Below are 22,629 nucleotides of genomic sequence, written 5' to 3' on the forward strand. Positions count from 1 at the left end.
AAATGTACAGGTTGGGTGATGCTAAATGAACCAAGATTCAGTGATATAAACTCAATTAATCAAGGTAAACCAAAGCCAAAAAATCAAATAAATTAAAATGAAACAAACAGACCAGTGAGGTCATCAGTCCGAACCGCTCTTGGCTATCCAGTCAGCAGAAAGACCGTTGCCATACGTCTTAGCCACCATCATATCAGAGCTTACCGACCACTGAAGGCTAAGGCTATAGCGTTGACGCCTGAACATCGTTGCCATCGTGGGCAAGAACTTTAGAAGAATGGTAGGTTAGAAACTGGTCCGGGGTGCTCTTTACCGACAAAAGCCGTTTCTAAGTGTTAAGTGTGACGGTAGACAACAGGTATGGCGAAGATGGGGAGAACGTACTCTGCGTACAAGCGACCAACCACTATGGGGGGGGGGGGGGGGAACTTGGTAGTCTGGGGAGGGATTTGTGGCCAAGTGAAGATTGATGTTATTGTGATTCAAGGTAATCTAACAGCTGCATGGTACATCGATGAAGTTTTAAGACCAGTCATCATGGTCTTAATGCCCGGAATGTGACATTGCTTCCCTGGCCAGTGGATCTCCCGACTTGTCCCTGATTGAACTTCTGTGGAACCACCTTGGACGCCAAATCAACAAGCAACAGCCAAACATACAGACAAGAGAGGCGTTGGCACAAGCCCTACAAGGAGAATGGCGAAGAATCCTGATACATGCGATCAGAAGACATTATCCACTAGATGTGTTCATGCTTGCATACATGCCATGGGTGACCACACATGATATTGACTGTATTAAACTGTATGTCTTCACTTTAGGGACGATTATGATGAAACAGATGATGCTCGACCCCAGAGATCAGCTGACCCCCTCATCAGCTGTAAGTCTAAAGGGTTTGGCCCTCTGAGCATGACATTTGGGTGGATGTAAAGACAAACAGTTAGGTTTGCAGGGGTGTCTCTAAGGTTCTAGACAATGGGCAGTCAGTGCTAAACAGTTCACTTGCAATGAGTAGACAAGATTCACGCTGTAAAATGTCATTTTCATTTAAACATTTATTGGGATGGTAATTTCTATTGTCAACATAATAAATAACACACATTCACGTGACATAATATATACATTTAAGGGTCATATCATTAAAATAAGCAACTTTAAATAACATAACATACATTAGCAAGACAAAGTGACCATTTCCTTATGAATTAAAATGAATAATACTGACCATATATGGTGGAGGCAAAATGTACAGGCAACACAGATATACCTGAACCTAGAATCACTAGCTAAACAACTTCACAAAAGAGAGGGCATTGTGCGGGGACTCAATCAATGCCAAGTGGTAATTTGAAAGCCTGAACTTCAAGTTATCTAGTCGTTCTTCCAAATATGTGTACTTCTTTTGGGGGCAGTCTTTGGTCAGCATTGTATTGAAGCATCTTTGCCTTGTTCAGTCTTTGAAACTATGTCGTAGACACTAATATGTCTTTTCGAATGCATCACCACAAGAACCATTCTCCCCTTTTCTTCTTGTTCACAATAAACATAACCATTCACATTTTTGTTCTTCCACCATGGGAAATAGAAACAAGCCTATTATGCATTTGCCATTGTGGAAATAACGATGAAAAATGTCAATTCCAACATTCGTATAGCATGCAACTTCAGTTTATGTAAGAAAATAAATAACTCACAACTAATGAATTGAATGAACTAAACTCACTCAGAACTCAAACTCACGCGAACAGGTGAATCTGAATGCTGAAGTGATTCACTCCCAGAACAAGGATGTGAACCACTTTGATCTGAAGCAGTTAAGTGGCGTGAATCAGGATGAGCAGACGAATCAAAGTGATGAAGCGAAATGGTTCAGGTAGATGAATGGATTTGATCCTGTGAATCAGTTCGCCCCGAAGTATTGGTTTGAGAAACTGCTTTGGAATAACTAGATGAAAGCGAATGGTGCACAGAACAAGTTCTGCAACATGAGCCATTACGAAAGGTGAACCAACCCATTCATGCATATCTCTACAAGGAGAATTGATTCAGTCTGGTGAATTGATTTAGTGTGGTCAATTCATTTGGCCTGCTGAATCAGTTCGATGATGTGAAACCACATGGGAGGGAGTTCCGAAACCATCATGTGAATCAACACATGATTCATTATGATCAACAAAAACTGATTGACGAGAAACACCACTCTGTCGGGGTGAACACGACCGTTCAACTGATCTATGAGATGGATTCTATGAGGCATAAAAAATCCTCTGCCTTGGAGGACGGGGATTTCAAACAACGAGCCTTGAGGGTAGGACACTCCAAGCATAGTTTCTTAGTAGGAGAGGGGCTTTGGTCAAAAGATTTATTCCTAGCTCTATCTGCAATCCTACAAGCACAGACTCGTTCATAAGCTTTGAAATCCTAAGTTGATAACCCTTCACACTTCTCACAACGTTTCTCTAAAGAACATTCGCCCACACAATCAACACACGATATGTGTGGGTCCTAAGTCGAAAATATAGATTTACACTGAGGGCAAAACTTAAAGGTCACATGCAACCAAAAAATCAATCATAATTAAAACACAATTATCACTTATTCATGACATATAATGTACATTGCTTCTTGTAAAAAACAAATACACAAAATTATAAGCGTACAATTCAAAAGTGCAATATTTTGTACTTGGGCTTACTTCCCTCGAAACGTAGCCCTTGGGAGACCAAACCCAGTCATAGCGGGTAGGGTGCACTTAAGTGTAACAATGGCTTCTGATTGGCTGGTTCATTTGCTGATACGCTGAAGGCTAATTGTGTATACAGAAAGATGATCTGTTTGATGGGCATTAGAAGTATGGCGAGTCACAAGAAAGTAAGATTAATTATGGATAACAACTTCATTTGTTGTACTTGATGTGTCGTTCCAGTATGGATTCATATACCCTTATAAAACAAAATCATATACACTAGAAGAAGTTGTTATCCATAAAGAACGTATATAGAGATGTTGGGTTTTGTAAATACATGTTCTCTGAATGTGCACTTGATCCAATCTGAAATCATCTCAGTACAGATGGTGAACTACTGCGTGGCTGTAAACTGTCATTCGTCCAAGTACAAAGTTTGCACCAGTTTCCGTCAGATCCAGTCATCTGAGAAAAATGGATGTAGTTTGTTTGCAACCTACAGACATAAAAACATGTCATGTGTACAAGTATCACACCTGCCTAATTACATAATGTGGCAGACAAGACTCGGGTGCACGAGTCATAAATCAATTTGTTTTGTTTATGGCGTCTAGTCTGATAGGTGATTCTTCAAAGGCATTTAGAAGTTGGCGTAGCAATACATTTATCAAAAAATCTTTGTACATGTCCAATCTTACAATTTGGTATAATAATGATCTGTCATTTCTAATTTAATCCAACAACACTACTATATATACAAAATAAGCTGTATTCATTCTATGAATCATGTTAGTTGTAACGATTCACTACAAATTCAATTATGTTGTTATAGCATTTCTGTTAGCTACTTGTATCATGTTGTCATAGCATTGTGACGTCATAAGCAGAGAGGTCATGGGCAGAGTTAACAGTTAGCCTTACTGTTCAGTTCAGCTCAACCTGATGAGGGGGCTAGGATAAGCCCCGAAACGTCATAAAAATAAATTCAAGAAGTTGCTATCCATAAAATTTGTCCTGTATAGCCTGATAGGTGTCGTCAATGACTGAAGCTGTGTATTGCATATTGTCATGAGCAGACAAGCAGACAGACAGATAGGTACCACAATCAACAAGTTTTTTTTATGTAACGAATAGATTATTTACTTGTCTGTGTACACAACCAAGATTAGACTACTGCTCACAACCTCATATTCCGGACATGCATACTGTTTCAAGCTCAACGAACCTATTCAGTGCGCATGTGTTATAGGCCTGGCGCAGCGCAGCACAGCTGTTGAAACCACTTTTTCTCCCAGCGCTGGGGAAAATATAGTGAATCGTTTGAACTCCGATTTCGCTGCCTTTTTTTCATCGCATTTTTTTTCAACTTTATAGTCTGAATTGGCATTTTTGATGACTTGTTTCGGTAACTGCATACCGAAAGGTATCAGAATCTGCAAAGTTGTGTTTTACGTTGCATGTGACCTTTAAGGTTTTTGTTTGGAGGATCAGATTTCGCGATAATACAAAAGCAACTCAAACCCTATACAAGAACTATCATGTCTACTCAGTTGTGCAACAAGAAGAAGAATTATCACTTTGAGGTAGTCACGTGGCTAGATAGACTAGCGTGCACATGCTCAGCATAGGACTAGTGATCTATCCTAGGAGAGCAGCCTATGGGACACGGGACAAGAGAGGCCTACAGGGAAAGTTCTAATTCGTTCCACTCAGCATTGAAACAAAGAGAAGTGCAAATTGTCATATAGGATAAGCTTAAAAATATGGCTATTTTCTCTTGGAATTGGTAATGAAAGAATAATGTTCTTTCACTCAGGTGCTGCCATCCATCAACTCCAAAATGAAAGAATATTATCAATCTAAAATTGGTTTCTGTTGCACAAAAGAAACAGAAACAGTGGGAGCATCATACTTCAGTGTATTTCCATAAAGTAGACACTACCTTCCTCTGTTGTGAAAGTCAAACATCTGACAAAGTTCTTCCTTTTCTTGGCTTGACAAGTTGAAGTAGAGCTTGTCCATCAGCACCTGCAAAAATCATAAACATAATGTATTGATGACATTATGTTATGTTTGTGTGGGATATGTTTAATATATTGAAACTTTTGACAAATCAATGTTGGGATGTCAGATTCATTATTGCAAAAAACAAGATATAGTGGTTTAACATTCTCAAACTGCAACAAATATGACATTCAAAGTATAATATATATGATAAATGAAGCTATTTTGTGGCTACTTAAGTTCATTTCAAGGCATCAATAGTATTAATCTCACTATGGTTGCAATCTGGTAACATGAAGTGAGTTGGTGCATACAGGATTCCATAAAGTATGTAAACCATTTTGAATTAATTCTGAATAAACTTAACAAAATAGACATATACACTGTCATTGAAAAATGCCAGGATGAAGTATCACGTACATGTAATTTTTCACATCACATGGCCGCAGCTTTAGTAGCCTTTACCCATGTCACCTGTATCATTCGGCAAAGACGCAAATCGCATGCGATGTTTGGTGTGCATTACCCATCACAAAAATAATATGTTTACAGGGAGTGGCACAACCAATAATCGGACAAGCATGCTCAAAAGACATGGGTTGTCAAAGAAGAGAATATAAGTTGATGCTTAACAATGAAACATGACAAATCATTTTCTTGCAATCAGGTAATATCAGTTCTCATTCTTAAAATCAAAATAAAAAAATCAAGTATTAACTGAACTCTTGTTACGCTTTCTCAACAATCAGACAAGTATGTTGTCCTCAACCTTCCTGAATGTCATTTTTCATTGTTAAGCATCATTGTTGTTTCAGTGTCAGAGTTTTCTTTTTTTTTTTAATTCATTCTGAATTAATCCTAACTGTTCAATAAATGTTGAACAAATCTTGGTTTCATTTCCTTCCTTCAAATTGTTGACCTTACCTGTATTGGACATCAAATATTGTATATCATCGATAAGTAGGTGAACTCATATTAGTAACTGCTAAGTGCTGTATGTCTAACAACTGACATAGAGTTGCAATTGACATGGAGTGACCCTCACTATTTTCTGAATGGCCCACATTACTAAGGACCTTATACTAAGGCCAGATTGAACACTGCCTGAGGGCACAGTGATGCATTAATTTCGTGACGCATTTTTCAATACATTCTGGTTGCAGTGAAAACTTCACTTTAACCCCCAGGATGCGGAGTTTTTTTTAAGGCACACATATACGTAAGGTTTGAAAAGTGAATGTTGTGCAAGAATTGCGCTCACGTGGTCCTGGATCTGCATATGGGTGTAAAATTACACAGAACTGTGGAATATTTAATATCCTATCTGTTGGTACAAATAAATATAATTGCGACTACCTCGGGGTTTGAGAAATAGACACTGCTAAATGTTGTCCCAAACTTTTGTATGCATTAAAAAACAGAAAATTTTGCCATTTTTTATCGTGCATAAATAAAAGCACAGCTATGTCTTTTTTAATGTGTCATCTTTATGAAAAGTGTGAGCAAAGAAAATACAACCAGATGTCTGTATGACATAAATGTATATGAAATGAATTTATGTGATAATGCACAGCATTATATTCTCAACATTGAAAATCACCCGCAATAAATATGAAAAATAGATTTTCTTCTGTGACGCCAAATGTCGACAGAGATGTAAGAGGATAAGGGGACATAACTCCACTACGCTTTACATCAGGTCAATGTAACTCACATGGAGAGAATTTGCTGTGGATACATACAGTACATTTTCATTATGTTTTGTGCACAGTGAACCAAACTATTCCAATGCAAAGTTCCCCAATGTGAGTGGATACCTTTCAGTAGTTTCACAATTTATCAGAAAAGATATCAATGTACTACATGAAAAAACAGGTAATAGCAATTTGGATGGCCCTATCTGATACAGAATTCAGTTCGTAGATTCCCATATTCTCCTGTTTGTGTAGATGTATATTGATTAATTTTGCATCATTCTTAACGGAGTAACAGACACATCTTCAAATGTAATGAAACAACAGAAAATAATGTGACATTTTAGTTGACGTCATGGCATGTTTTCTGCATTTTGTGATGTCGGAAAGAGACGACACAGCTGGTTTGCTGATTTGTACATATCTCACCTAATCTCCACTGAATGTGTAAAAGGTCTCGGCTTCTGTGTCAGAATTCAATACTCTTTAGACAAAACATAAAATGAATGTTTTTGCCATTGAAATAGTGTCATGAATATATTAACAATTAGACAGTTTTACTATGTATCTCTTATTGTGAGCAACACGTGCACCTGTCTAGCATCAATTTAGTGTAAATGAAAATTTCACAACACCTGAATATTCATTGAATATTCTGTGCGGATAAAAACTTTTCCTCTCATGATTAGGTAATTATTTCTCTTCATAAGTATGCAATGAAAGGTAAAAAGAGATCGCTTTTTTTTGTATGGAACTATTAGAATATGGACGTAAGGTTTGTCAAAATTAAGACATGACCTGGTCTATATATTTTTAAACAAATTTTGTACAAATATTGTTTGAGTTAGATATCCTGCCATTAAAATATGTTTTAATCGAATTTCAATTGACTTTATTATCGAAAACAATGATAATGAATCATAAAATGTTTTTGACACTTGGCCAATCAATTTTCATAATTTTTTTTGTCTATAAATATGACGCAAACAAATACAATGAACAAGTCAATTCCTTTAAATGTTTGCCTATACATTTCATTAAATGTGCAAATCATTTTCATTAATATCACCAGTTTTACTTAAAAGGTTGAATTGAATCGCTGTTTATTAACTCATTAAGGCCGAGAGCAGCGTATATGCGTCAAATTAATTAGCTTCTCACAGCGAGAGTCGCTTATTGGGGGTACTAAAAAGCACCTCTTATTCAGCGAGAGCCGCATATTGGGGGTTACGAAAAGCACCTCTCATTCAGCGAGAGCCACGTATTGGGGGTGTTACATTTTAAATTCGTACTGTACCTATAATTTCAATCAGTTTAGCAGTAATGACCAAAGATTAGCTTTTCTTACGAGTGAGGTTACTTTCTGTGTTAATCAGAAGAACTATTAATGTGTTTTGATAACAATTACTTGCAATGTCGGGGGCTTATACAGGCAAATGAACACATGTCTGCGAGACAAGGGATTATGAGATGTTGTTACAGGAGGTACGTGTATGTTACTCGTCATTGGGAGTGAATACTAAAATACTATGTTTGCACATTGATTGAATTAACGGTGACAAGGTTACAAAACCATCTTCTAAGTTAAATCATTCATTCATTCGTTGTAATAGTCCAAATAATGAATTGTAGACATAAATAGCAATACTGTATTACACTCATGTTCGTGTTGATTTGAAATAAACCAAGTTACTAATTTAGACCTAATTCATTTGCGACTATTGATTTTTTAAGTTGACAATAATACATAATCGAATGTGAAGTGATAACTCTTGCATCTACTCATAATATACATATATAGTACACATAAACCATACAAAGGTAACTGGGGTATTTTGTTCAAGCTGTTTCATGCTTGTTTGAAATGTGATTTTTCAATGCAATTTACATAAGCATTGTGTAAGAAACGTTTGTATTTGATTTCTGTAATTATCTTATCCTGTGTAATGATCACATGTATCAGATGCATCGTTAATAAAAGGAGGACAATATATCAGTTACGGAATTGATGTGTATAATCATTCAATCAGACAACACTAAATGAGACATGTGAACACCTCTTTCAACCTCAAAATAACAGTCTCTGGCCGAATGCATGTCCAGGTAAACTTTTGTCCCGTGACAAGTGTAAAACAAACTAATGCGTTGTTACATCATTGGACAACCTGTTTTGTGGAGTCAATCTTCTGAACATCGTTTGCTTTCAAAACAAATATAAGTATGTCCATCTTCATAAATATTTGGGGAGATTCAACTTCAAGTGTATACATCACAATAAATCAGTATCGTGTTACTTTTTCAAAATTCTATATGTACTTGAATTATGGTATTTATTCGTAACAATGTGCAGATTAAATTGAAATGTTCAGCGAACCATTATGTTTGATGTACAAGTAGTGTACGCAAAAAGTATATGCAAATAAATACCATCTCTACTCAATAGTTGGATTGGGTTATGCGGGGTAAAAATAATCGGATTGTAGTGCTTTGAGCGCTTTAAAGAAAAATAAACTCGTCAAAGTGCTTGTTAGTTCTACGTGTACATTTCAGGCATCCTTACGATTATATATGTTCACAATACACAAACTTTTCATGATAGCTACAGTTGATAAAGCCAAAATCTAGCATATCGATTGGTCAACGATCTAACCAATAGTCAATCTGTATCCAAGCTGTCTGGTGACCGAACGTACTCTTCGGAAATTAAGCCCACGCCCCATCACCTGTCATTTCCAATGTGACAGGTATCTCATGATACGATTGGTCATAGATAACAAATCAGGGAGTATATTGAACAGTTAAGATACAAAACGACCTATTCGGGAACTTTGATGACGCCCACCCCATGACCCTTTGTCTTATGTATGTGCAAGGAATAGCATTATACAGTATGCATACATGTATGTTCGTGCGATAACGTATATTTTCTGCGTTAAATCTAGATGAACCAAAGCGACAAACTGTGAATCTGTTATATGTAAGTCACAGACTAGCTTATTAGTACTTTCCTTAAAATATTCAGTAAACACTAGCTATGTATCAGCGAAAACGCTTCTTTCATAGATTATTAGGCATGTGTGTAAATTCGTCTTTACTGCCATTGCCATAGATGTTTTGAACAATTTAATCTCACACAATGATATGAGTGGGACATAATTTGGTTTAAGTATGTCTTACATACAAAGATTCCAAACATGTGTGAAGAAAGGCACACTTACATAATCCCTTACTTTATGTGCTATTGAAAGTTTCTTGACACTTCTCTGTAATTATCACATGTAACAACTAATTCCGTTGATCCATCATCAGTACAAGCAGGATAGCATATTAGGCATGGCATTGATACCCTTGCGTATCATCATTCAGACTACAGTAATAAGATTATTTAGCGCTACTATTGGTCTTGAAACAACAGTCTCCGGTAAAATTTATACGTAGCCACGCCCCTACTCCCTTATTGAACACACTGTCCCGGGATAAGCGTAAAATAAACATGTGTTGTTATTTTGTCTGACAGCCCACTTGATGGTGCTACTTACGCTTCATTCTCTGTACTGTATACGCACACATGGGTGCAATCTGGTGAACCTTGATAGCGATACGATATCAGACAATACACAAATTGATACATGATAGTTAGAATATACAACCAAAACACAACATATCCACTGGTCAACAATACAATAAAAAATGCATGTATCCAATCTGAGTGACCAAACGTGCCCTTCAGAAATATAGGCCACGCCCCATCACCTTGCCCTTCCTATGTGACAGGTTCTCACGATACGATTGGTCAAAGTATCAGCCAATATAATGAGTAAGTGAGATATAATGCGTTACAGTCGTGATATTTTATTCCATCACATGACGGGAAGCTTTGTTAAGCATCGAGTAATGATAAATGTATCATGCAGTATGTACAGTGTTCCCAGAAATTATTGAGAAAATCTTTGTTTTTTTTCTAATGATGCTAAGATTGGAAAAATGGCTTTCACTATGCACTAAGCATACTAAATAAGGGAGACAACTCTTGAAGGCTTAGAAGGCAGCTCATTACGTCAAGAGTTATCTCCCTTGTCTGAGCAGACGGCTTCCTGTGTTGACATGGCAGAATTTACAGCAAGAGAGAAAAGAAAGCTCATTCTAGATGATTTTGAAAGGGGTGAAGCTGATGCTAAAGTGTTAGCTTGTAGACATGGTATTCCTCTGTCTACAGTATACAGAACTTTGAAGAATATTCAAACAGGAACCGGGATAGAGCACAAAGCAGGGGCAGGTCGGCCTAGGAAATTCAGTGTTGTGGATCGCCGAAGACTTGGGCAGATTGTGAGTAGGGGCAAATTGAAAAGTGTTGAGCACATCAGAAATGAAATGATTAGCAGAGGAAGTCCTCAGGTATGCAATGAAACAGTTAGGCAGGAATTACAGAGACTTAATTGGGTGAAAAAACGTGGAATTCCCTCGCCATTGATGAAAGATGCACAAAAGGAAAAATGTTTAAACTGGTGTCGGGCTCATGAAAATCAAGATTGGGATAATGTTTTCTTTTCGGATGAAAGTTCTGTTTGGCTTTTCCCTAATTGTGTGAAAATTTGGACCAAAGATACTGTCAAACCTATCTACCAGCGACCAAAACATAGCCCGAAGTTTCACATGTGGGGTGGCATATCGGCTAGCGGAGTGACGCCATTGTGTGTTTTCACGGGAAACTTGACAAAAGAAAGATACGTTGACATTCTAAATGGTCACCTTCTTCCGACAGCACAAACATTGTATGAAGATGACTGGATTTTCCAGCATGATAATGACCCAAAACACACTGCGCGCTACACAAAACAGTGGTTGTCGGGCGAAAATGTTCAAGTTTTAGACTGGCCCAGTTACAGCCCAGACCTAAACCCAATTGAGAATGTGTGGGGAGTCATGAAGGACAGAATAAACCAAAAGGGACTGAGAAATATTGAAGATATGAAGGCCAAGGTGGTCCAATATTGGGATACCCTGTCACACGATTACCTACAAACTTTGATGGGTAGTGTGCCTAGGCGTATTCAGGCATGCATTGCTGAGCGAGGAGGTCTAACAAAGTACTAAAACAAGACTGAGACTGTAAGAGGATGATGTTTTAACATGTTTATGTAAGTAAAACGCCAGAAGTTAATAAACGTAATGAGTTACATGACGCAACATGATTCTCAATAATTTCTGGGAATACTATATGTGTATGAATGGTGATGTATGTTTACAGCGTTAAGTTAAGATGAACAAAGTGACAAACTATAAATTTCTATATGCTCCATGTTACTTACACACCTATTGATACTTTCCTTGAAATAGTCAGTAAGCACGAGCAATGTATTGGCAAAAAATGTAGACGATTATAATGAAAGTTCCCCCCTCTTTTTAAACTCTATTATAAATGATATATTATAATTCAGTCAATACGATGAGAGAGACAGGGGGAATTTGTATATTTGTTCATCTCGTACGTACAAAGACCGCGTAGGTGTTGATAAAAATAAAGCACACACTGGCAAAGGGGTATAAGGGACACATGTAATAAATTACATGAAATGCTGTAATATATGTATTTACATCGGCCTCTTTTCCATCTTTACGACACAATTAAATAATCAGTACTTGTTTGTGAAACTAGACAGTTTCAGGCATGATTAGCACTAATTAGCCTCGTCGCAGCAATGAGGCAGTCAGCGAGGGGTGCCAGATGTTGGGCAGTGGAGCGGCTCCAGGGCTTAATGAGTTAACCCCTTCATATGAAACTGCAATATGTGTCCCACCATACTGAAATCTATACATCACAGGAACTAAAGCACATGTAGCAGTAATGGCCATGTGTGATCTTCTAGTAGAGCTTTAGAATGTGGTATAGTACACTTACTGAGTCAATTTCCGATGTAAATATTATTCAAACAATCAAAAACTTTCAAAGAATAAAAACGTATGTCCTATATCCACATATGATATGATGTTGAACAAGGATATATGTAGATATATGCTGAAATTAGTTTCATGAAAAAATATCGGAATGATATGCAAAATATATATCACAATACTGAAAGTGCAATCAGAATGATATGGCCATTGTGTTTACCTCTTGTTCAACTGACCTTCACCCAAAAGAAATTGCCTAGTATGTGCAACAATGTTGACAACGTGTGACATCATTACGGATGACCAGTTTCTTTCAAAATAGCGGCTTCACTGACAAGGGTACACAGGATTTTACGCGGACTCTTTTCTTGATTCAGGGATCTTTTGTACATAAAGTGAGATGTAAGTAATCCAAATTATTCTGTCTATGTTCTGTTATATGTTTTTATCATTTACATTGTTATCCGGGGTAATAATATGCCTGCTTTGACTGTTAGCGCTATGAGCATTCACCTCGTGAGTGGAGTTTGCTGCAATGTAAATGCACATATTATTATTATTATTATTATTATTATTATTATTGTAAATGATGGAAGAAGCTAGAATGCTGATAAGTACCATTGTTGTTCTGCGTAATTTTGTCAGTCATGGCATCAAGCTGCAAGGAAACTTTGACAGTTTCTTATGAATTATCAAATGATTGCATTGTATCTATTTTCAATTTGCTATTTCTTACTACGATACTCCTCACCTGAATATTCTAAACATATTGAGCCATTGTAAGCAGTGATTAGATGGCTGGATGTCGGAAAATTTGAGTTCTCTTTGTTTACATTTCAAACAAGTGCTGTCTTTCGAGCACAGCATTCATTCTCATGCCCAGTGTTGATTGTTTTATCTCTACGAGAGCTTTATTTTGTCTGACTTCAGTTATATGAATGATGTGTGCCGAGTACTGGCAACACTATAAAAGCCAATCAGAGAGTTTGTAACAAGCAGAGTAACACCAAACAAACATGGCTGACTCAGAAGAGTTGTTTGTGAATTGATATTCAAAAGAGAAGTAAAACCAAATAACGCAGTTGGTATTGGTGACAAAGACCATTTGTAATTTGATTCTAAGATGTGCGGGGAATTCAATGTTGCATTTGTCGCAGCTGACTATGAACTATACATGATGTAATAGGCGTCTCAATACCAGCCTTCTTGAAACGCAATTTTGTAAACACTATCCAATATGGCGGACAGTGCACTACCAGAATTATCATTACTGGTTATATGAAAACTTGATATCAGTGATCATTAATATACTATTTTTTAAATTCAATACTCACAGTATTTATCAGATTTTCACATTTCCAATCATACAGCAAAAATGCTCTGAATCGCGACTTTGTATAGTGTGAAAAATGGCGACATTAAAGATGAAGCCAATTTTGAGAGGTTATTTGAAGCACTTCAGCTTTGTCTGAGAAAATAGTGGATGGCATAAAAAAACAAGAAATTTCCAACAGATTTCAAACCTGTGAAGTATATTTTTGTACAAGATACTGAGTATTTTATTTGACTTCAACGTGAGGGTTGAAGAGGAAGGACATATATGTCTCTGTGGCATCCAAAGGGGTAAACAAAAAAGTATGGCGAATAAAGTGAAATTTAAAGATTGCAAATCCTCATAATTTTATTCAACTTAGGATAAAGTTGTTGAACACACTACATTTTGTATATTCTAGTTTCAAATCCCTATTATCGGTTTGTATTACAAGAGAGCATGCACATTACATGAAACACCAAGAACAAGTAGGCATCATCATGTATGACACATGCATTTATTTCACTGTTCCAACTACTGGGCTTACCAGCTTGTAACACAAACCAATAATAGTAATTTGAATCTATGATCATTACTTTTTCTGTATTTGATTTACATTTTTGTTTAAAGTGAAATTCATCAGTACATTTTCACTGCAAACAGACCCTCACTCATATTAATTTGTGATGCATTAATTTCTTGATATACAGTATTACAAGATACCAGCATATATACTTGTTGAAACTTGCTAGTCCTGAGGTGAAGGTGTGCCTTTTCATAGTCAGATATTCATCTTTCATGATTTTGTTTATCATACCAATAAGTTGAATTGTGCTGTAATAAGGTTAGTGCTCACAGCTCAATACCTTCGATTTTCACTGAAAACTATTGTTTCCTGCAGAAAATTCCAAAACTGTTATTTTTTCTATGGAAATTGCTATGCTTCCTTGGGTTCTCCATCATTTTATTAAATACCAAGTTGTCCATCAGTCACTAGAGGCATATTTTCATAACTCTGCGTTCAGCCTGATGCAAAGTTCCATCCAAGGACTTAGATTAAACTTCAGAACCCGACATACTTTGGAAAACTTCATACCAAAATATAATTGTAGCTGTAGATTAAGATAGTGGACAACACATTTAGTCTCATCTATTACGTTGGATACATGATTTTCCACATTGGCCAGCTTATTTATTCCAAATAGCTCTCACTGATAGTTGGAAAGCCAGTCTGTATTAACTATCAATCGTTCTGGTGATGGCATATAACTGTTATATGACTCGTAGAGTTCTGTGGGATAGCCCGTGTTGCATCCATTACCATCGAGATAAAGAATGTGGCAAGTGGGTTTACTTGAGCCATTGCCTTTCATATTGCTTTGGCGTATCACTTAGCAACTGTTGAAATGCCACCTGTTAGCTATAGGTCTTTCTGGGTAAACAAATGTATATTGTAATCAGTTAATAGTTCTAATTGCACACAAGCCCATTTTAAGCTGGCATCTCACAATCGACCCCGGCTGGAGTAATACCAAGGTGGGTCTAGGCTGTTTTGAGGAAGTTTTCTGAACATTTTGAAGACATTGGCCACCAGCAGTACATTTGTTTTTAAATACAGATCATGGTAATCGCAGGTTAAGTTTTTTCCCCACACCCTGAGGGCGAGTTGATAATCATTACTGGTAATTTTCGAAGCAGATAACTGAGGGTGTGTTGATAATCATTATTGGTAATTTTCGATGGAATTAACTCATTATGTCCGACATCCACTTTGCTTCTCAACACCTGGACCCCGTGCCGATTGCCTGGCTCACTGTGGCAAGACTAATTAGTGCTATTCACACCTGATATCCCTGACAGGTTCCGGGGATTACAGGAAACTGTCTCATCATACAAGCATGTCCTGATTGTATATTGTTTAATTGCATTGTAAAGATATGTGTTGAAAGAAAGCTGTTGTGAATGCATGTACATATCATATTTTTACATAATTTTATTGCACTTACGTAACTTTTTTGTACATGTATATTTTCTTAACATATGTATGTATCATATGTATGTAAGACATGAGACATACTTAAACAAATTGTCCCTCTCATATCATTGTGTGAGGTGTGAGGTTAAGTTTTACAAAACATCAATGTCAATGGCAGTAAAGAAGAACATATATACATGCTAAACAATCTATGAAAGAAGCATTTTCGCTGATACATTGCTAGTGTATACTGAATATTTTAAGGAAAGTACTAATATGCTAGTCTGTGACTTACATGGAGCAGATTCACAGTTTGTCACTTTGGTTCATCTAGATTCAACGCAGAAAACATACATTTATATACATATAAATATAATCTGCATATTGTTACGATGAATTTCCCTATTCAAGTACATGTTTTATGGAATTATAAAAGTGACACCATTACTGAATTATTATAATGCATAAACTTGCAGTTGAATCCCCCCAATTATTTATGAAGATGAGCATGCCTATATTTACACTGAATGCAAACGAGGTTCAGAAGGTTATTGATGTGCATAAATGCATGAATATTACACAGAGGGCATGACTCCAATGATATAACAGTGCATTATTTTGTTTTACACTTGTCACTGGACAAACCTTTGAACAAGGGCGTAACTGGACATGCATTCTATTAGAGGCCGATATTTTGAGGCTGAAAGAGGTGTTCAGATACATTGTATCTCATTATTGTTGTCTGATTGAATGATTATACACATGTATATCAATTAGGCACCTGATATATTATCCTGCTTTTATTGATGATGGATCAATAGGGACTTAGTTCATTGATATACGTGATAATTACACTGGATCCGATAATTACAGAGATCAAATACAAACATTCTTACACAATGCTTCAGTAAACTCCATTGAAAAATCACAATTCAAATCAACATGAAACTTTCAACATCTTGAACAAAAGTGCTTCAGTTACCTTTGTATGGTTTATGTGTAATAACTTATGATATTACTTGTGTCTGTGTCTGAGTATGTTTGAATTACCAACTGTATTTTGTAACAAACATAGTAAAAGATGTCAATGTTGCAATAACACTGACGCATTTATATATATGTAATAGGCGCAGTCTGGGAGGCTTCAATACAACCTTCATATATATAAACAACACAATGTGATATATCATAAAAACACCTCTAAAACTTGCAAACTATACTTCTATAGACTCAAGGTGAATATACACATCTTGTTATCATGGCCCTACCCACTCTTGTCCTCACAGGGGACCTCACCATAGAACTAACAAACCCAGAACTACTGACACAATTCTCCGTCCCTATTGAAAAAATATTCAGAATCATCCTCAGATTCTGATGCTGCTTGATATGACACCTCACAGCTGCTATCTTCAGAATTATCCAACAAGTTGTGCGGTCTAGGACAACACTGAAAAGGCTTAAGAAGATCTACATGAACACTAATAACTGGAGCCCCAGCATTTTTCTGAATCTGCTAGGTAAGATCTGATATCTTACCAACAATGAGATATGGACCATCCAATCCCAAAGCTAACTTTTGGCTTGCTTTCGGTGGATACCACCTCCAAACAAAGTCTCCAATCTCAAAGGATCTAAATTTCAAGCCCTCATCATAATTCCTTTTCTGAGTCGACACAGCAACTCCTAATTGATCTGAAGCAAACTGAAAGACCCGCTGCATAATTTCCTGTAACCACTTGACATATGCAACTGGGAAACCTGGACCCTGTTCCCCTGATGGACTTTCCCCTTATCTCCTGTCCTAACATCATTAAGTTTGGAGAACAATGTGTGCTCTTATGCTCATCTCAACAGCATGCCATATGAAGATAAGGAAGATGATCATCCCAATCCAAAGGTTCTTTATGAGCATAAATGGATAACATCTGCTTGAGAGTTCTATTAAATCTCTCTACCATACCATCTGACTGTGGTCGATAAAGAGTGATTCTAGTCTTTTCTGTTTCCAACAACCTACAGACTGCAGCAAACAAACTGGACTCAAATTCTCTTCCCTGACCTGTATACAACCGTAGTGGGCAACCAAAATGACAAAAGACTTCAGAAACCAACTTATCTGCAACAGTGGCTGCTGTGTGTTTGGGAATTGTAAATGCCTCCTCCCACTTTGTGAAATAATCCCCAACAAGCATGTTATACTCATTTCCATGACGACTGATGGATAGAGGACCCACAATATCGATTGCCACACATTCCAAAGGTGAGCGCACATTCCAAAGGTGAGCGCACGTTAAACGTCTTCAAGGGAGACTTTCCTTTTCCAGGACATGGCTTATACCTAGCACAATGTGAGCAAGACTTGCACCAACGTTTGATGTCCTTAGGTATGTTAGGCCAGAAAAACCTGTATTTGATAGTTCTGAGTGTTTTGTCTCATCCTAAATGACCTGCTGATCTGTTAGTATATAGATATTGTAACATGCTATCACGCACAATGGCAGGAGCAACTAACAGTAGTCAGGGACCAAAGAAATCACACTCATTTTTCCTGTACAAGAGCCTGTTTTGAACAACGAAGTTATGCCACTGTCCCCAAAGATTTTTAGCATTAGCAGAATAATATATTATTTCTCCTCTGCGTGGTGAAACAGTGCTCTTTTTCAATAACTTCAAAATAGGCCCTATCCCTAAATCAGCTTCTTGTCCTTCCAAAAGTTCATCCCTAGTCCAAACAGATAACCAGTTTGGAATGCCATAAGATGTATCAGCATCAGATGGAGGCAAGATACACCCATCCGACTCATCTGAAGACTGGTCCCTTTCACTAACAGAAAGTGGAGCAAGTGCTAGTTACAACACCTGTCAACCTCTGTGGAACAGTGACTTTCTACACAATCGGAACATTTCTGGACTGGTCTATGGCACAAACCATCAGCTCTGCCATGATTAGTGCCTGAACAATATTGGATCCGGAAGCTATATGTTTGAATGACACTTAACCATCTTGCCAAAATTCCCACTGGTTCTTCAACCAGTTAAGTGGAGCATGACCTGTTCAGACCATGAACTGCCTCCCATACAAGTAGTGTCAGAATGTTTTCAGAAACATAACTACAGCTAGCAATTCCCTCTTTGTAGTGCAATAATTCCTTTGCGCTGGACCCAGTGTTTTACTGGCATATGCTAAGACTTTTTCAGTCCCATCATGCACTTGCGAGAGAACAGCTCCTATACCATATGCACAGGCATCTGTATTAAGAATAAATAAGCCTTCTTCCCTTGGAAATGACAAAACTGGTGCATGCATAAGACACTGTTTTAACCGACTAAATGCTCTTTCACACTTCTCAGTCCACAAGAAAACAACAACTTTCCAAATGAGCCGATTCAAAGGAAAACCATACCATACCAATGATACTACTCAAATGTCCTAGGTCTGCAACCACAAACTCTTGCACAAATTGTGCTCTACCAACAGTAAACATAAATGCTGCACAACCATACACATTAACAGAAGCACCCTTTGCTGTAAAAATGTCCCTCTAAATGACATTCAAAATGGAATCATTGAGACCCAACTTTTGGAAATCCTGATATGACAGTATTGAAACAGGAGAACCTGTATCCACAAGTACTGTGTATATGTTTGACACAATTTTAACATCCAGAAAAAGACAAGATTTACCACTAGTACTACTACGTAATGCAACTGGCTCTCATACACTAGAATGACTATCATCAACATGTGACGACACCTTCCGTGAAGTACAACTTTTAGTTGGCCCCTCATTTTGCTCAACACTGGCTGAAATCTTGGCCTCGATTCCAGCCTCACTCAGTTTCCCTCATTCGCTTTCAGATTGCATACAGAAGCCAATAGGGATGTACAAGCCAGGAGAGTATGGACATGTTTATACAAGTCAGCATAGGATGAACTCATCAACCAACGCTAAGTAACATGTAACATGTCCCACTCTCCAGCTCTGTACCACCCACTGGCCTCTGTATGCCACCTATTGTCACTGGCCTCTACATGTAATCCCTTGTTAATGCATTGCTCCTGTACTCCCATACTACCTATCAATCATTCTAACAACTTGTATAAACATGTCCATACTCTCCTGGCTTGTACATCCCTATTGGCTTCTGTATGCAGTCTATTATTATGGCTTCTACATGTAAATACTGCGCTGTCCAGTTAGTTCCTGGTGTGTTTGCTCATTATTTACTGTATATATATATACTATCCTGCCTTATCTGCCTCTTACTTGCTTAACAACGATACAAAAAGCTGTATCGAAAAATCGCTCCAACTGATTAAAGAAGTTGCTCATCCATAAAGTTTTGTCCTTATTTGATTCACCAACTTCTAAACATGCCTCTCAAAGAAGTAGATGCTGAAATACCAAGAAAACTATACAAATACACTTTAGAAAAACACTCTATAACCAACAATCTGTGTCAACAGGAAAAACCTGTTTGATGAAATTCCCTTCAATAACACTAACAAAAAACTCAACACATCACCAGTGCTGTCAAGAATCAATTAAGTATCACTAAGAAAATGACAAATCCTGGTCATGGCACCCAATCTGTAATAGGAGCCCTCTGGGAGGCAGCCCAGTGACAGGAGTTCAATGCAGAGTGTATCTTGGTGTTTCCTCATTAATGGTTTATTATGGACTTTTCGTTGTGTAATTTTAATAAATGATGGAAACCTACATACCAGCGAAACAGTGTACATTCTTCTTCAGTTCAGCTTGATTTGTCATCTTTTTCAACAAAATATGACCCAAGGCAAAAATCTAAACAATAATAATTTGTTCTGTTAAATAAAATGTAAGAAAAATAAGCAAACAAATTATAACAGGGTTCTCTTGTGTTGTCGTTCTAACCTTGCTGTGGGATGCTTGGGGAGGATTTTGTAGGTTGAATTGTCACTCAGGATGGTGTTCATCAAGTTCAGGAAGTCAGGGGTATCCATAACTACTGCTGCTTTGCCTTTGTCTGCTTCGGTAATGGTTATGGTTTTGTATTCATGGAGTTCTTTGATGGATTTTCGTTCTTGTGAGGAGAGGTTGCTGCGTTGTCTAGTGTGTTTTCTAATGATATCAGCTATCAGATGTCTCAGGTATTTAATATTGCCATTGGAGATAATTGTTGAAGGCCAGTCTCAATGCTAGTGATGAATTCACCTGATGGTGTGATTTTGCAGGTTGGGATGAATTGTAGGCCCTTCAACAGAAGGGAGGTCTGGGCTGGTGACAGGGTTTTGGAGCTAAGGTTGACGACTGTCTTTTGGTTGTAAGTTCCACGACTGATGATAGTAGTGCTACCACGGGAGGTGTTGACTATTGCTTATTGTTGGAGATTGCTGGACATTTTTTTTTGACGCTGCTGAATCTTGTCGTTGAGGGTGACATTGCTGATGGTAGTGAGGGTCTGGACAACACTTTGAAGACCATCCTTAAGGCAAATGGACGAGGTACTAGCAACCTGACTATGGAAAATCCCTGAGGCTGCATATACCAACTAAACTGCAATTGTGACAGTAGCTACATTGGACAAATGCCATGTCCATTTGATATACGTCTCAAAGAACACAAAACATCAGTTGGAAAGGCCGACAACAAATCTGCCCTTTCAGAGCACATCAAAAACAACCCCACCCATTCCACTGACTGGCAACAGACTAGCATCCTGGCTACCAACATTCACGATTGGCGCAAATGAAAACTACTAGAAGCCATCAACATCAGGAGAGTAACCCTAGAGATTATTAGAGATCAAGGTGTATATCTCCCCATTGCCTGGAACATCACAAAAAGCCACCCCTGATGTCATTTAATCAGCTGTATATCACTCCCCATCATAATTGTTTATATAACATCTATTTCATCTATCTCCTTAAATGTATACACATGCACACCTCAGGTTTCCTCTAAATCTAATTATCTGTATACAATGTACTAATTAGGAGATACTAGGTCCTAATTAGGAGATATTAAGTCCTAATTAGGAGATAAAAAAATTCAGGCTGTGGCACTAGGGCATTTCCGTATGTTTCCGTAAAAGTACTAAGTTGATTTAAGTCTAAGCTGTTCAAGCTTGTATATATAATTACTTGTATTTATACATATTTCACAATATGAAACATGACAACATAGTAATACCTAAAAAGTAAATTCAGACTATTCTATTGTAATTGAATTTTTTGCATATCTTTGATATTAATAATTATCATCATTCACTTGATGGTCAGTGTATGGATTAATAACAGAGGCTCGGGGAATACAACCTTACGAGGGACTGATAAAATCCTGTATTTCCCGATGTGATAACTCATTTATCTAGCTGAATGTTTTCATTAAATCAAAACAAAACAACACGCATCGAATCGACTTGCTGCCATGTTGACACCAGCTGATCGTTTCACCTAAATGCACAGCACGTTACTAAAGGCTTGTCGATGCACGGTTTTCTCACTTCGCGTTGTCACCGAGGCGTAGCGGGGTGATATGACTTTTGCAGCGAGAGTATACAACTTTTATACTCCCGCTGGTGGATTGTGATGGATGTACATGGTATTTTATCAGAGTCACGTGGACCAATCAAAACTCGACATTCTTACATGAGGCTAGATAAAATTAGTGATGACACTACCTAGATTACCCAACAAAGGTTTCCATTTAGCATTTCTTGTGTCTGGAGTAAATACTCAACATTATGAATTGAGATTTGATGTGGCTCATGTATTTTTTTTATAGGATAGTGGATGTCATGCAAGTAGTTGTTAGGTGGGCCATCTTGGATGACCAGTGAGACTATACACCACTGATGCATATAAATGGCATATTGTTAATTTATTTTACATAAGAGAGAGGAAAGAGGTTGACGCAGACCTCCATTTTAAGTTTTTGGGTCTGTAACCACTTGAACATTCTGCTAATACAAAGGTTCCTGATGGGTTCCCGTCGAGGGTTCAACTAATTCATGTCGCATTGGAATTTTTCTGAGGTGGTCTCAGAGATTTTGCTCTGTCAGGTAAGCATACCTTGGC

At 37.5% G+C, this 22,629-nt stretch overlaps 1 protein-coding gene across 2 annotated transcripts in view; it reads right to left on the reverse strand.

Moving 5' to 3' along the window:
• Nucleotides 1-22,629, reverse strand: part of LOC137288066 (EF-hand calcium-binding domain-containing protein 6-like) — a 244,859-nt gene that overhangs the window by 16,430 nt on the left and 205,800 nt on the right. For both annotated transcript variants that reach the window (XM_067820444.1, XM_067820445.1), the window contains one exon: nucleotides 4,632-4,717. In XM_067820444.1, coding sequence (XP_067676545.1) covers nucleotides 4,632-4,717 — 86 coding nt within the window. The remainder of the gene's footprint in view (nucleotides 1-4,631; nucleotides 4,718-22,629) is intronic.

This window comes from Haliotis asinina, chromosome 6 (genome assembly GCF_037392515.1).
Source record: "Haliotis asinina isolate JCU_RB_2024 chromosome 6, JCU_Hal_asi_v2, whole genome shotgun sequence".
In the NCBI taxonomy this organism is placed as follows: domain Eukaryota; kingdom Metazoa; phylum Mollusca; class Gastropoda; order Lepetellida; family Haliotidae; genus Haliotis; species Haliotis asinina.